The sequence below is a fragment of the Anolis carolinensis genome, chromosome 1, assembly GCF_035594765.1.
Source record: "Anolis carolinensis isolate JA03-04 chromosome 1, rAnoCar3.1.pri, whole genome shotgun sequence".
In the NCBI taxonomy this organism is placed as follows: domain Eukaryota; kingdom Metazoa; phylum Chordata; class Lepidosauria; order Squamata; family Dactyloidae; genus Anolis; species Anolis carolinensis.
Genome location: NC_085841.1, coordinates 243,804,173 through 243,821,169, shown reverse-complemented (window position 1 = coordinate 243,821,169; position 16,997 = coordinate 243,804,173). Strand labels below are relative to the sequence as shown.

At 37.9% G+C, this 16,997-nt stretch overlaps 1 protein-coding gene across 6 annotated transcripts in view; it reads left to right on the top strand.

Moving 5' to 3' along the window:
- smarcal1 (SWI/SNF related, matrix associated, actin dependent regulator of chromatin, subfamily a like 1) overlaps positions 1–16,997 on the top strand; it is a 48,340-nt gene that overhangs the window by 30,628 nt on the left and 715 nt on the right. For 3 of the 6 annotated variants that reach the window (XM_008122296.3, XM_008122294.3, XM_008122295.3), the window contains exons 10-16: positions 4,421–4,561; positions 8,434–8,652; positions 11,225–11,295; positions 11,818–11,920; positions 12,764–12,946; positions 13,466–13,566; positions 16,641–16,740. In XM_008122296.3, coding sequence (XP_008120503.2) covers positions 4,421–4,561; positions 8,434–8,652; positions 11,225–11,295; positions 11,818–11,920; positions 12,764–12,946; positions 13,466–13,566; positions 16,641–16,740 — 918 coding nt within the window. Of the gene's footprint in view, positions 1–4,420; positions 4,562–8,433; positions 8,653–11,224; positions 11,296–11,817; positions 11,921–12,763; positions 12,947–13,465; positions 13,567–15,507; positions 15,628–16,640; positions 16,741–16,997 lie in introns of those variants that run through there. The other 3 variants (XM_062967332.1, XM_016998076.2, XM_062967333.1) reach the window with 3 other exon arrangements.

Below are 16,997 nucleotides of genomic sequence, written 5' to 3'. Positions count from 1 at the left end.
ATAAAATACAACAGTATAAAATACACAATATAAAATACCACAATACAATATACGTAACAATCACAATAGATCAACAACACAGCTTCAACAGAGTAAAAAGCATGGCCATTAAAAGAGGCGATATCATGGTGCTTCAGTCCATAGTCTTGGTAGAGAGTAAATTTTAATTGTGCAACTGATTAGGAGAGCTAGGAGAGCTAATCATGACCCTCCGTGATAAGGAACAGAAGACTGTGCTATAGAAAGAGGTGGGGACTCAAGTCAACAAAACATGTAATATCCCATTTGTGGTCTGAAGTAATATAGTTTAAACATAGATTAACTATCTTTTTGAGAATTAGGTCAGTTGATTCCTCACTGAAGATATTTTAACAAAATTCTCCATACACTATTACTAACTCTCTAAGCATCCAGAAACAGGCATATTGGCAGATTTGCTTGGATAACTTATAAGGATCCCCATTAATGACTTTTACAGTTTCTTCAGATTCTTTGTCTAGAGCCCACTTTCACTGTATGTTGCCTCTCCTATCTTTTTAATGGATGCATGTCTACAGATCTACATCTTCATATCAGATCTTATTAAAATGATGGAAATGTGCGGACATGGCTTGTCCTGTAACACACACAAGCTGGCATCCAGTTGGTGACATATGCAAGCATAATTCTATATTACACTTGCATATGTATCTTTTGGTTGTTGCAAAGGTTGGTATTCCCTTTCTCCCAACACAACAATGAACTTCCCCAACTCATTATGTTGCTGTGATAGCAGAGTGTTCATGTTTGTTAGGACAGTAGTTGTCCTTTGTTTAAAGGCTAGGTAAAATTCATACTGCGATGTGATTTTATATGCTTGTATGGTTTTAACCTGGATTGTTTTAATATTTATATTGTTTAATACTGTCTTAATATTTGTATATTTATATATTTTAAGTTGTATTAAAATGTTTTTAGTTGTGAACCGCTTTGAGTTTCCGTATGGAGAGAAAAAGTGGCATATAAATAAACATACTAATAATACTACTACTACTAATAATAATAATAGGTCAAATGGATGATGAAAAATTCCTGCTTAAATCAAATTGTGAATTTTAAATAAATGTTTTAGGGAGGGAAGATCTATTTAATGTAATAGCTTTACATCCCCCCAAAGCCAATTTCTTGATGATTTCCTTTGTGGATATTTTGTCTTGGTGCAAGAAGATGGTCCTAGTTGACTAGGACAGTATAGGAAAGCCATGCTGGGTATCAGAGGAAATTCTGTATGTGTTTGTTCCATAATCATTTTGTTGGCAGATCAAGAGCCACCATGGGCCATTAGCTTAACAATTGGAGAGTGACCATCTTTCAAAAATATTGCCAGCCATTTAATGAAATTTATCTGAGGATGAGGGGCATTAGTCCAAGTCATGTTACTCTACTTATGTCCAACTTTCCAGTATTTCATTCATCATGCACGATTGTCTTCCAATGTAATGTTCTTTTTGTAAGTTGCCTTCCAGCATGAGGTGTGCATCCTTTTTCCTTTTGTCTGGAAACAAAAGAAGCTAGAAAGTTAATATGTGCTGATTTGCCTAGAATTGAAATAATTGATTTTCTTATCCTTAGTGAAAAGGAACTTTGGGGGGTCTCTCTCTCTCTCTCTCTCTCTCTCTCTCTCTCTCTCTCTCTCTCTCTCTCTCTTTTTAAAGAACAACCCAAACATTATATTTTGTCTCAGAAACATTTTGCTTTTGATGAAGAAATAGAGTTGAAAATACCTTCTAGTTGTCAAGGTCATCTCCTCCTTCTTTCTTCTTATGTCTAAAGATCTTTTGATACTCTTGTTTTTCTAACTCTAGAATAACTGCAAGCTTCTGAAGTTGAAATTTTGTGAATTGAACCAGTTTACTTTTGAGGAGTGGCATTTGAAATACTGTGTGCCTAGTGATGAATATATTTAAAATTATTTGCAGCAATGACACACAGTTAATATTCTAACCTTAGGCTTATTGCACATCTAGAATGGGCATGCATTCCAATGCTGTTTTATGTCAGAAATGAAAATTTGAAAATTATAGATACTGTCTCCCCACAGGTCCCAGCTCCATTTTGCCCAAGCAGCAAAGCCTTCTGCATTTAAATTACCACCCAGTATTTCCATTTTGTGTCAGGCAGGGCAACACACACTTTAAATGTTAAACAGCTGACAAGTAAAGAATGAGAAGGAATTGGAAGGATGGCTATAATTGCGTACCCAGCACAATGTGCATTTAAATAATAGCCATCATGCAAAGCAAGTCAGACAGCTACACTGCAGGTCACCTGCTGTGAAAATCATTAAAATCCCAGTAAATCATTGCATGGGAATGAGGTACTTTTGCATGTTCGGTGATGTTTATTTCCTAGTGTGTTTTTCAACTGAACTTCTGCATTTTAAAGCAGTTAGATGCCCAGTGAAAAAGGTCAGACTATTATGTCATTGATTCTGCATTTTAAAGTATCCCTCTTAAATTATTTCTGTGAAGTAACTTTTCCCATACTTTCTTTCACTATAATCGGATACTCCTCTCAGTGTGCCAGTGGCACTAAAGGTAGCATTACTTCTGTTAAGAGCATGGTTCTCCTAGAGAAAATCTTATGTCTTGAGTTTCCAATTAAGATGTATGTCACTATTTCAGTGCTCCTCCTGTAATTGCTATTGCTTGGTGGGGTCACTTGAATTGAAGGGATCTGTAGAATAGTGCTTCTGTTGTTCTCCAGTTTTCTTGGGCATATGGATGCATTTTCTTCATTACATTTTGGTGTCCAACCTAATTTTCTCTTGAACGTATCTCCAAACGTGATAATGCCTGACACCTGTCAGAACTGGCCCTCTTACTTCTATGCAGGAGAAAACAATTATCTATCCAAAAAATAAGCAGCCATGGAAATTGCCATTTGGAAATCAGCGGAAAAACAGTTTGACCTTGCAGGACAATGTGCTGCAGACCTGAGAATGCTGTCATTCTTCATGAAGAGAATGTCAAAGGGAGATTCCAACATGAAACTGCATAATTAGAACAGATTTTAGTTGTCTGGTTCATTTATTTAGATTAAGTCAAAGTAGTGGTTCTCATTATCATTATTGTTGTCAACCAACCTAACACAAGTGGGACAATTATGTGCTCGCCTTTACTGCTGTTGTAAATCATTACTTGATTTTTCAGTTCTTTAAAACTTGTTACAGACCATGTTTGCATTTTGTAGTCATTTGGTTCCTTTTAACCCAGTGATTCTCAACCTGTGGGTCCTCAGGTGTGTTGGCCTATAACTCCCAGAATTCCAGTTTACAATCTGTTAGGATTTCTGGGAGTTGAAGGCCAAAACACCTAGGGACCCACAGGTTGAGAATCACCGCTTTAACCCCTCACCTTTTTATCAATGCATATATACCACTTAATTTGATCATGTTGACTCCAGTCATGAAAACATATGCAAAAATACATCTTTTTCCCCTTTAGGATGCCACCAACCACTGTTTGTTTTCATTGTGCTTTGTTCTGACTCCTTAAAGTATGCTATGTTATTTATAACAGTGACTTCATTCAGCTCAGTTTCAGGTATCTCCATAGGACAAAGTTAGCCTTGGGGGGAATAAAGCCCAGGCTGCCAAAGTGCAAGGGGCAGAGAAATGAACTTTTCTGATAGAATTGTCTGTAGTAAGCTAGGGGCTAAAACAAAAACCTATGTCTTCAGCCTTTTTCAGAGCTATAAAATGAATGCCCACTAAATAGCTTCAAAATATTCTGCTATTTCAGTAGTTTTTTAAAAAATCCACATCTTGGAGACATGTTGGAGATTATGCTTTGTTCCACCTAGCTAAGTCTCTGTAGCTAAGTCTCCTTATGCTAGCTCTCAACCCACCTTGAGAACCATCCGCACACCCTTACTGTTGGAGCGCAAGGGGATTAGCAGTGTTTCTAGTAACTGGACACACTGCAAGGATACCATCTGCAGGGATTTTCCAAGAATCCCTTGCAATTTCTGCCAGTGCCTGTCACATAATAAGAAAATAATTTTGACCTGTGCAGTGACCGAAAGGTATTTCAGCTAGTATTAGCAACCATTGTAAATACTGCAATCATGAGTTTTGTAAGTCCAGCTTTGCAACACAGTAAAATGGTTTGCGGAGGATGTTGTCAAAAGTGCCCTTTGCTGAGAGCATTCTTTATCTTATGGCTGGTCCTGGGTGCAGGGGCAGAGACTGAGATCGGTTCAGCCCTCTTGTGAGCTGCTGGTAACTGTGAGGTGCACAAGGAGCTTCTCACCCCCCACTCCACTGAATTAGCTAAACTAGTTAGCAGTGTCTGCTGTTTTTTGCAACCATAATATGTTTCCTCATTTTTGTTAGGAATGGTGGCGATGGAACTAACCTACAACCTCTCCACTCTTGCAGGCTGCCAAACGTGTGATCTTGCTCTCAGGCACCCCTGCCATGTCACGCCCCGCTGAGCTGTATACACAGATGGCAGCTGTCAGGCCATCCTCCTTCTCTCAGTTCCATGCCTTTGGGCTCCGCTACTGCGATGCTAAGCAGGTAATTGCGGGCTATTCCTGGCAAAGTGGGAGCAAGGGAATTGTTCTTTGAAAATAACAGTACTGAATGCATGCTGAGAAGCATTTTGTGCTCTGTAAAGATCACGCGGAAGCAAAACGATTTTAGTTACAATCTTCTCTTATTGAGGTCTTGCCTTTTGAAAGGGCAGGTCTTCAACTGCAGCAGCTGACCATAGTTCATTGATGAAGCACGTGCTTTGCATGTGTTAAGATCCTAGGTTAGTTCTCCAACAGATCCAATTGAAGAAGCACCATCTGAGCAAGAGGAAGGGGCAGACATTGGCCTGAGCCCTTGGAGAGATGATGCATCTCCTGCAAGATGATACCAGGCTAGATGGTTATGGGACTGACCTAGTATAAGATGTATCTTCTCCCAATGGGATCATGGCTCTTTCAGACAGAATTGATTAATATTCACCTGAAGTCACAATAGTGCAGAGTGTTTGGCTTTCCTGATGATGTTGGGACAACCTTTGCTACCAGCCCTTCCCAGAATAGCCAGTGGTGAATGACAGAAGGGGAACCACACATTACTTGTCCCTTTCTTGGATAATTTTCAATATATTAATTGAGCATCTCCAACTTAGGTAAACGTAAAGGTTTTCCCCTGACATTAAGTCTAGTCGTGTCTGACTCTAGGGTTTGGTGTTCATCTCCATTTCTAAGCTGAATAGACAGCGTTGTCCGTGGACACCTCCAAGGTCATGTGGCCGGCATGGAGCGCAGTTACCTTCCTGCCAGAGCTATACATATTGATATACTCATATTTTCATGTTTTCGAATTGTTAGGTTGGCAGAAGCTGGGGCTAACAGTGGGAGTTCACCCTGCTCCCCGGATTCGAACCACTGACCTTTCAGTCACCAAGTTCAGCAGCTCCTATTTCAAACTTAAAAACCTTTAATATTACTTTTTCTTTCCTTTTCTCGGTTTATGTGCCAGCCACCTCCTTTCTGCAATAAATACCCCCTTGAGTTTCAGTATTTTCTCTTGTAGATTTATGTATCAGTAGTTAAAGGTAAAGGTTTCCCCTGAAGTTAAGTCCAGTCATGTCTGACTCTGGGGGTTGGTGCTCATCTCCATTTCTAAGCCGAAGAGCCGGCATTGTCCGTAGACACCTCCAAGGTCATGTGGCCAGCATGACTGTATAGAGCGCCGTTACCTTCCCGCCAGAGCGGTACCTATTGATCTACTCACATTGGCTCCCGGGATTTGAACCTGGGACCTTTCAGTCTGCAAGTTCAGCAGCTCAGTGCTTTAACACACTTCACCACCGGGGTTGCCTTGTATCAGTAGTTACATAACTATAAAAAATGCTTGAGGTGTGTATATGTATGGTATATAATTGAACAGCAGAATTTCTCCCTGCTGCTGTTGTGGTTCTTTCTGTAAATGAGTTTTGACCTTCGGGTTCTGGCCAGTATCTTGATTTTACCCTAATCATCTTCTTAATAGTGGCTGCAAAGGTCATGCAGTTTTGTTTCATTCTTAACTGGCCACCTTCACAAAGCAGGTGAATGTCACAGGTCCTTTCCAGAGGCACTGGAGGTGATTTTTACCATAGTTATTAAGCTGTTGAATGGGGAAAGCAACTGAGTGGTTTTCTGCACCTCTCTCTGTTTTCCAATGTATGTTCTGTGCTTTAATTTGGTATCTTATTAAAATATTTTTAATTGCAGTAAGTGCCCTAATACTTCATCTAAGGATGAATTGTAACATTGTTATTCATGTGTAAATGTGAGGACTTTGGAAGTGAACAGTGTGAAAATAGAGTATAGCTGTGGTTTGCCTTGCCCTCCTTTAGCCTTCTGGAAATGAAGCACAGAGAAGTTTAATTATGGCATTTTGGTAAGGATTCTTTGCACCTCCATTTTCTGCAACATTAGCATACATCTGTATTTTACATTTTCATATTTTCCCTGTCCACTCTCATAGAATCGTAGAGTTGGAAGAGACCTCACGGGCCATCCTGTCCTACCCCCTGCAAGCAGCAGGAAAATCTCATTCAAAGCAATTGTGAAGCTGTACACCCCACTTAGTTAAGCAGATTTTTTAAAACATTGAAGACAACTAGACTGTGGAAGAAAGAGGGGAAAAGCTGGATTGTGAGGCTGTAGCTCTTTCTGGATCCAGAATTTTTTCCCTCAGATGTCTTTTTCCAGGTTTCGTTTGAATCATGGAGTCCAGCTGCTGAGGAAGATTAATGTCATAGGAAAAATGGTGAATAGGAGGAAGGCTTCAGATTATTCCCTTTTACATGCTGATTTCCTCTCTTAAAAAGTTCCTATGTCTGCATTAATATTACAAGCCAAATACAGTGTTTGCTGCTCTGTTTTTATTTCATAATATGTAATTGAGCTCCAGAGTATTCAGAAACGATGATATAAAAATTGCTCCGAGATCCATAAGAATCAAAATTGGAATCATAAAAGTGATATGCTCCTAATAAAATAGTATTGTCTTGGTTAAACAAAACAACTCTCAAAGCTCAAATCTCCGTTTAAAATATATTTCATTCAAAAGGAATTGATTTAGTTTCATGGCAGAGAGCCATACATTTCTGGCAAATGCAATAAGCAAAGATATGCAATTAGTTTATTGGTTTACAATCTAACTCCTTGGCATTTCTTGCTCATAAAAAGTGCAACAAATAAAGTGTCACCTGTTTTATTTATGAGCCAAATTTTGCAAAAAGAGGTGCTCTAGATCCATTTTTCAAAGCAGGTGATGTTGTTAGTGAGTCTTAAAAGATGAAAAAGTACACTTTTACATTGGAAAACTTCACTCAGCTGGGAAAGATTCAAAAGCTTCTTTTAAAAGTTTAACTAAATTACTGTAGAGAGCAGGTTGGAGGGGGGCTTCTTGACTTCCAAATCTCTATGAAACGTGTTTGCATAGTTTACAAGGGTATTGAATATTGCTGGTATGCAGATTAATTTTGGGACTCAGTGTGAGTTAGAATTGCCAATGATTCTGTGTATTGGCTGTCATTTCATAACAGTGCCAAAAAGCACAGAATGTACAGGATGGAATACTGTTTTCTGGGGATCTCTGATTTCATTAAAACTATCCTGAAGATATCCTTGGCTATTCACAGGGCAGACCTGCCAAAATCAGAAAGGTCAAAAGAAGGCTGAATTAGCTCCTGTGGCAGAGCTTCAATATCCTACACAGCACCTGCACCCGGCCTCTGAATGGCATAATTAAGGTCCAGCAATGGAGCCATATGGAGTGAGAGTATATGGCAGAGAGCCTTCTCAGTTTTATGATGCCCCCACTGTTGAATGTCCTCTCCTTAGGCGTCAAATTAGCACCAAAGACAAGAGGAGAGGCTTTTAATTAAAGATTTTGGGGACTACCTTGCAAATGTATATGGTTTAAAATTGTAACTTTTAAAGTGTAACTTGGATCAATTATATATGGTTTTAATCTACACATGTTTCAAAATTCTTACTTTGCCACCATGAGATTATGCAATAAATAGTAGAGTTATAATAAATAAAATTTTACAACATATAGGACAGATTATCAAGACAGGGTCAAGTTGGATTACACTGGGAGCAGAATGGCAAGCACTAAAAATATGGAGAGAAATGGAGACTACAGAATTATATATATTAATCACTACTCAAACTCCATCTCCAACATAGTGTGGTACGTTTTTTTGATCTCCGGCAGACATCTTTAGAAGTTTTAGGCACCTGTGCCGTACCATTTTTAAAAATTAAAAATCCAAATAATGCCCTTAATTGAATTTCCAGTGTACAAATGTACAGTATAAGAATAGTTCTTAGAATGGTTTTAATGACTGAGTAGTGACAATGTTAATGGCCTCTGTTTTGTGTTGATTGCAGCGACCTTGGGGATGGGATTATTCTGGATCTTCCAATCTTGGAGAGCTGAAACTTCTTCTGGAAGAATCTATCATGATTCGCCGCCTGAAGTCCAACGTGCTTTCCCAACTCCCTGCAAAGCAGCGCAAAATGGTCGTGGTGGCTCCTGAGGGCATCAATGCCAGGACAAAGGCTGAGCTGGCAGCAGCCGCAAAGGAAATGGCAAAGGGTTACAAAAGTGTGAGTTAGAACTGTGGTTGGGTATGAATATAATAGCATTCAGTTACAATGCTAAAACACAGTTTGTAAAGCCAGCACATAAAACCTAGTTTGCAAAAGGATGCTAGTCCAGGATGACACCAGAATTTGAAACTGGTTTCAAAACCATAGTTTTTGCTGTTGTTTGCTCATTTACCATATTACATTGATTCCAAGGTACCATCAGTTATAAGACACACACTAATTTTAGTACCACCAATAGGAAAAAAAACCTTTTATAAAAAAGCATGCATGATTTTAAGACATTTTCTGTTTCAGATATGTTTATAAGGGGAAAAGTTTGTCTTAGAATCAAAGAAATATGATCTAGTGCAAGAATACCGGAGAATGATTGAAGGAGAAATCAATAGAATGTTAAGTCTACAGATAGTAATAGTTAATAGAGATGTACTACATGCAAGGATAACAGGAGTGAAGAATATACAAAAAGAAAAAATGGTTGACAAATTAATAGCGTGTGTATAAATTGTTTTACTGAGGGGTTAGAAAGATAAAACAAAACAGTCTGATGAATTGGTATAATACAGTAGAGTCTCACTTATCCAAGCCTCGCTTATCCAAGTTTCTGGATTATCCAAGCCATTTTGTAGTCAATGTTTTCAATATATTGTGATATTTTGGTGCTAAATTCGTAAATACAGTAATTACAACATAACATTACTGCGTATTGAACTTTTTCTGTCAAATTTGTTGTAAAAAATGTTTTGGTGCTTAATTTGTAAAATCATAACCTAATTTGATGTTTAATAGGCTTTTCCTTAATCCCTCCTTATTATCCAAGATATTCGCTTATCCGAGCTTCTGCTTGTCTGTTTAGCTTGGATAAGTGAGACTCTACTGTATATAGTTAATATGTTAAATGTGGAAATAACAAATTGCAAATAGAACAATATAGATAAAATTGAAAAGGCTGCAATAATCAAGTGGACGTGGGAACCAGTTAGGAACTATTTAGAGAATGTGCTAAGATATGGAGTGGAAAAATTAAGATTGAGATTGATATTTCAAATGTAACTTCTGTAGTTTTCTGTATAAATTGCATGTACAAGGAGGGAAGCATGGCAGTGGGATAAAACGACAAAACAACAATTTTTTTAAAAAAAAACAAATCAAAGAAATACAGTATTTGGATTGACAAACCCTTTTTATGGGTGTTGTTTATCCCAAGATGCTAATTCCTTGAAAAGAGATATGTGTGACTAGAGGGCTTTCTAGAACAGTGTACTGAAAAAATCAAAAGCAGTCAGTCAGTTTTAATATATTTGGGAGATCGGAAATTGGCTTAATTATGACCAGTACATGTTATTGTTTGGTGGGATGCCTGAACTTCTGATTGTATGGGTCCAGTTACACTGCAGGAAAAGGGGTGGCTGTAGTTTTGCTGCTGCTTCAGATATTTGGAAGGATCCACTTGGGAGCCAGTAGTGGTGGTGCAGCGTTGAGTGTTGACTTTTCCATTCATAGCATGGGTATGTCTTCAGATGGGGCTGGACACATCTATCTGAAAGCTGATGAAAGTAACCTCAAGCATGTTTTGGTAAAGGGAAGATAACATGTGATAAAACTTAAATATCCCACAGTAGGTTCTCACCAGACTACAGCAGAACCTCTTAGGCTAGGCCCATTTGACACATTGTACAAAATTCAAACCTGGTTTGCTAGAAAATCTATAGTGAGAACTGGAGCCAGTTAAAGCTCTTTTTTCATAATTTGTTTATGTATTTCTTGCATTTGCACACAATATTTTTCTGAGTACACCAAAATGTATAATTTGTAAAATAATCTGTATCTGCCTTACATAGTTGGCAGATATAGAATATAATGGAGGGATAAACGAGGAGTAATAAAAAAACAAGAATAAAAATTGAACGCATGATGCTTATCTAAAAGAAAACAAAAATATTTTTTGCTACACCAATTTGGAATTCCCAGAACTTTTTTTGTTTCCCTGCAATCTCTTAGTTCTGCACCAAAAATATTCTCCTTGTAAAATACGGTAGACATTATTCAAACAAAGGCTGCATAGTTAGGAATTCCTTTGAATAGAGTATAGTGTTGGGCAAAATGAAGTTTTGGAAACTATGGGAAGATAGATGAGGATAAAATGTAGGAAGATAAGCTACCATCTCAGTTAATGGTGGTTGAATGTTACTAGCGCATGCCAGATGGTAGTTCAGGGATGCCTTTAACAAGTAAGCATTGTCCAGATTTGGAAACAAAACCTTACCAGGTTAACAAAAGGAGAATTTGGACTGATATCTTTCATATACTGTGTTTTGGATATAATGTCAGTGCTCTGAAGGCCTCCTGATCCTGAATTAATTGATAACGGCAGATATTTGAATGGCTTCATTCAAAAGGGGAATAGGTCAGGATGCTACTTCATGTCCATTGGATTTAGGGTAGTATATGAAATCAAAAGCATTTCAGCCAGTGGAAAAGTATTCAATTAAAAAGGTGTTAGACTTCCTTATCTGCAGACGTCACTGATGGTCCATCTGTCTCCCCCCCCACCCCAATAATCTGTTTGCAGAAACAAGAAGAGAAAGAAGCTCTTCTTCTGTTTTACAACAGGACTGCGGAAGCCAAAATCCACTGTATTATGTAAGAAACTCTTTTGGCGTAGAATGTATTGTCTCTGACTACTGGAAAGGAAAGTCAACCTTAGGAAAAAAATAATTAAAACACTTTAGAAGTGGCATCAGTATTGTGAACCAGCCTTGTGAATTTGTTACAGATATTTCAGAACAAGATTCCACTCCTGTCTTCTCTCATTTATTTTTAATTTAATATTCATGTAGCACTTTTTATATGATGATGCACAGATCTTCAAAAGAAAAATAATAAGTTATTCAGATAGTGGTACATTGACCCATTTTATTTTTGGTAATATGTTTATTGCACTTGTCAAAATTCCTTCTCTTTGTGCTCTAAGCAACTTATCTGTAGTTTGTGTGATCTCAAGCATGCAAAAAGTAGGCCTCAGGAATGGAAATTGGCTGGATAATCCATTTTCCAAATATAATGAAAAGTTAAAAACCACTAATTTAGCATGAGACACATGGATTGTTTCTAGAACAAATCATATTTGTGTCTGAATTTTCCCCGCATTTCCTCTAAATACAGAGAATATATTCTAGACTTACTGGAAAGTGGAAAAGAAAAATTCCTGGTATTTGCTCACCACAAGCTGGTTTTGGACGCGATTACTGAGGCATTGGCGAAAAAGGTAAACAGTTGCATTTACTATATCCACTTTTCAAAGCTTCAGATCCCAGTAAGTTCTTTTATGATTGGCATAATATGAAGGTTGCTATTATTTGATCATGCTGGTGAATAGAACTCTTTCCATGAATGTTCAAATATCTTTTCATCCTATGATTTTTTTTAATCCACATAATACCAATTTTGTATAGAAATTCATAATATTGAACTAAACCAAGCAACAGCAGGAAGAATTACATACATTAAAAATAATTTTCCAGAACTAAATGTTTTTAAAAGGCTGAGTGTTTAGAACAAACAACTATAAAAGCTATCTTTATAAAACTATGAAGAAGAAGTGGAAGTTAGAAAGCTCTCTGGATGTTATTGGACTGCAACTTATGGCATTCCTCACTATTGGCTCTCTTTTTGCTTTCTGGCTTAGATTTTTGCCTTTGATATTCCACCGAGCTTCAAAAATATATGCTTCCTCCCAAGCTTTATTGCTTGACCAGAGATGAGCCTCCATCCTTCTGTCAATTTGGAAGATTAAGGTTATTAAAGGGGATAGTCAACATGGGGACTTTGGCAGGTGTGCAGGGGGAGATACACTTCACATATGCAATATTTCACATCACAAGTCTTTCCTGTATTGCATAGCATAGATCACGGAGAGGGGTCTGGTTGACAAATATCAGAAATAAATTTGGTGCATTAAAATAAGCATCAGCTTAGAAAGATAGCTAATTAAGCTGTCAGATTTCAAAGCTTAGTCTGGTTCTAAGACTACTTTGTTTCCCATCTGAGCTGTCATATAGGATCACCCCCAATGAGAGCTGACCCCTTGTTTCTCCAACTTCCTTTTCAGCACATTGGATACATTCGTATTGATGGCTCCACACCCTCAGCTGAGCGCCAGTCCCTCTGCCAGGAATTCCAGTTGTCTGAAAAACTCTCTGTGGCTGTTCTTTCCTTAACAGCTGCAAACATGGGGCTTACTCTCTCGTCTGCTGATTTGGTTGTGTTTGCAGAACTATTCTGGAATCCTGGGGTAAGACATCTCAAGTGTCCTCAGAAGCTTTGGCAAGGGCGTAATTGGCTATTTACATGGTATTAGTAGATAGGCACCGGGCTTTTTTTAAATTAAAGAGGTAGTGACTTGAAAGAATGGATAAACCAAAAGAATTAGTTTTAGAAGGGCATAATTTGAGATACAGATGGCACAGGTATTTATGGCATAATAGACCAAAAGTGAATGCAGAATTTAATAATCACAATGTGGGTACCAAGGATGGTAGATGGCAAGGGGTAAATTCTAGTACTGCAAAAGAGTCTGTAAAAAAGGCATGGCTTGAGTTCAGGTCTCCCAGGAAGTGCACAATTCCCATCCACAAATATGCCTCCTCTAAATGAAGATGGCAAAAGTATGATGCAGTGGAATTAAGTTCTAGGCCTTGTTCCCCATTCAAGAAAGGGGAATGGCAATACTTTAGCTATCTATTCCCCTGATTTGTTTAAAGTTTGCTGCTACTTGGTACAGCAGTAACATTAACTCTTTTTTTCAATCCAGGTTTTGATTCAAGCAGAAGATCGGGCACACCGAATTGGGCAAACTAGTTCTGTGAACATCCACTATTTAGTAGCAAAAGGCACAGCTGATGACTATTTATGGTAGGATGTGGAAATGCTATATTAATTATTTCAAGCATTCAGTATATACTTTGGAAATTGGGAATGGATAAGTGAGTAGCAGGAGGAAATTAGGAAGCAGTACAGGCATGACACCTGGTTGCTTACTGTCAATGGAACATGAAGTCATTTGTGTCACATCATTGTCATTCCAGTGACTGATATTTTTTTATTTTCCTTGGCTTTCAGTTGGAATGCTTTGAACATGGTTTAGAGTGCAGCTGCACTGTAGAAATAATATAGTTTAACAGTACTACTCCCTAGGGATATTAGATCAGCCCCCTCCCTCCTGACCTTCTGAAAGAGAGTGAAAAGTTGGCTTTGGGATCAAACCTTCAGAGAACATTCTTAGTACAATAGATGGATATGGAATTATGTGCAATGACTATTGGAATGGCCCGGAGTATAATTGCGGATAGAGTGGTTAATAGTGAATGTAATTGTTTAAAATGTTTTAATGTGTTTTAGATTCTATTTAAAAGGTTTATTTTAATTGTACATTGTTCTAAGGCATCAAATAGTTGCCTATGTGTAAAGCCGTCTTGGGTCCCCTTTGGGATATAAATAGGATAAATAAATAAATTTAATTACCATGGTTCAATGCTATGGAATTATGAGAGTTGTACTTTGACAAGGTCTTTAGCCTTCTCTGCTAAATAGTACTGATGCTTCACAAACTACAGCTCTCACAATTCCATTGCATTGAGCCGTAGCAGTCAAAATGATGTCAAGGTGCATTAATTCCACAGTGTAGATATACCCTTTGTGACAGCAATTAATATATCCTAATAGTTTCTATTCTAACCTTGCAAAGCTCCCAGTGGCTTTTTTTGTAAGATAAAGGATCTAAAGCTCTGAGTAGTTAGATCAGATCCACTTTGCTTAGCTGAAATCTCTCTTCTGCAACTTCTCTGGTGCCTCTTCAGCAATCTTCAGGAATGACTGACAAAAAATGCACAGCCAGGAATATTTGAATTATTGTGCGGGGAGGGGTTTATATCTGGGCTCTGTCATGATGATGCAGGAAACTGGTTCATCTTCACTGAGACAGACATTCCTGTCAAAAGTTTCCTTCCCTCCTCTCAACCTTCTGCAAGTAATCACACGGAACTAGAAGCTGACATATCGCCCACACATGAAAGAGAGCTAATGACAGTCATTCCCCCATTTTAGTTGTAAATCACTTCATGAAATAATTAGCACAAGAGTGGAAGAAATTGCGCTGTTTGATGGGTTGGGAAGCGTGATGGCGTTCTTTTCTTCCCTTTTGCTCTGCTGTCTTTCTCCATCTGGCTCTGCAAGGAATTGCAGCACTTGGTTAGCTGAAGGCTTTCTTTGCATTGTGACATCAACTGTCTTCTCTTGCAATTAAGTTATGTTCTTCTGCTTTATCTTGCGGCATAATTTGCTCTGTTAATTGCTAATCTGCTAACTTGGACACTTTACATATGGTTTACTGTCAGCTGGGTGCCTGATTTTCTTCTTTCATTTTTTTCTAGGTAAAATATTTCCATCTTTCTTAATCTTACAATTTCATATTTTCTGCCTTTTACCAGGTTTTACTTTTTCTCAGTGGTCTTTAGCTATCCTATAACCGTCTGTTAGCTTTTATCAGTTTGTTAGGCTCACAGACCTAGGAACCTGCCCTGCTTCAAGCTATTATAATCATTACACCAAATGTTAATTGTTAGCTCAATTTACATAATTTTTATACCTGCCAAATTGATACTAACTTTTTTATATTCACCATAAACTCTTTCTTTCTGCACATGTGTATTTTCTAAATTTTCAATTTGTATTTCCATCAAGTGATGTTCAAGGCCATATGTTAAAAAATACAGGAGTCTATTTTCAGATAGTGATGTATATTCTTTCTCTTTGTCCCCCCCCCCCCCCCTTTCAAATAATGGTATCAAATGACAGGTTGACTTGCATGGATTATAGATCCTGGAGTTGGTTAACCAGAAGAATTCTTTCTTCAGTTTCACTCCTTAAAACCTTTCCTCTTCCACAAATTGCCTACTGAGGTTGATTGCTATGCAGGTAGAGTTTGTTCCATTCATTGTAACTCTCCCCAATTGATCACATTCTTTTTTCTTTGCCTGCAACATTACCACTGATTGTGCTTGAACTATCTCTGTTGTGCATACCCATCCCAGCATTTCTCCACCTTTCAAGTATATTTTAAAATGGTACAAAGCCTTTAACACCGGATTTCCTCTCCCATTGGAAAGAAATAATTTCTGCTCTCTCCCTAATTACATTCTAGGACTCTACATGTCTATCAAAAAAATCCCCATATATCGAAGCCTTTGGTTGATCTTATAGGTTCATGATCATTAGGGGTTTACACTTTTGTAGTCAGAAATGGAAGGATTTCCAGAACAGTGGGAATTCTCTGAAGGTGCAGGTTTCAACTTCTGATAGTCACCAAGACATTACCTGTGCTTCCATGGCTTGAAACCAGAGTCTCTAGAGATTGTTCTTTATATACTCCATAATCAGTCTGGCCTCACTTCCTCTACTGATAGACAGTAGTGTTTCTTCATCTTCTTTTATGCTAATTGTACCAAAGTCTATGGGGAGAATGTATATAGGGGTATAAAACTACCTCCAGGGAGATGGGGTGGGGTATAAAAATAAAATAATAATAATAATGAGGAGGAGGAGGAAGGAAGGACATTAAATGCAAAACTTAGACTGATTTTCATAGAAATATAGGATATTTTATATGCTGTATTGTGATAAAGTGAAATGTGGATCAAGACTAATGACATTAGGACAGTGGTTCTCAACTTGTGGGTCCCCAGATATTTTGGCCTTCAACTCCCAGAAATCCTAACAACTGGTAAATTGACTGGGATTTCAGGGAGTTGTAAGCCAAAACACCTGGGGATCCACAGGTTGAGAACCACTGCATTAGGGGAAGCTATCAGCCATATCATATCTGACATCTCTTGGGTTATAGTTCAAAACCATTATCACAACAAATACTTTTAATCCTTATTTGGAAAAATAGTTTTTAATTTTGTATTTGAAATTACCATATTTGTTAGGCCCATGATCCAAGAGAAGATCAGAGTTTTAGGTGAAGCTGGCCTTTCTGAAGCTAAGTTCTCTGAAACATCTGAAGCCAAAGATTACTACTTTTACAAGGTAACTACCTGGATTTGTGTGTATCCTTTAGCACTGATGTAAATCCTGGACACAGTGGATCTTCCCCTGTGTTTTTAAGTAGCAACGTATTTTATGTAATCATGAATGAAAAGGCAAAAGGCATTTCTACTGGCCAATGCTTTAGAGGGGGAAGAAAAACAACTGTGAAGATAAAACTTGTGGGTTGAAAAGTTATGATGCAAAGAAATGTAATAAAATGAGCAAATGTCATTTCAAGCTCAATCAAAATGACAAAG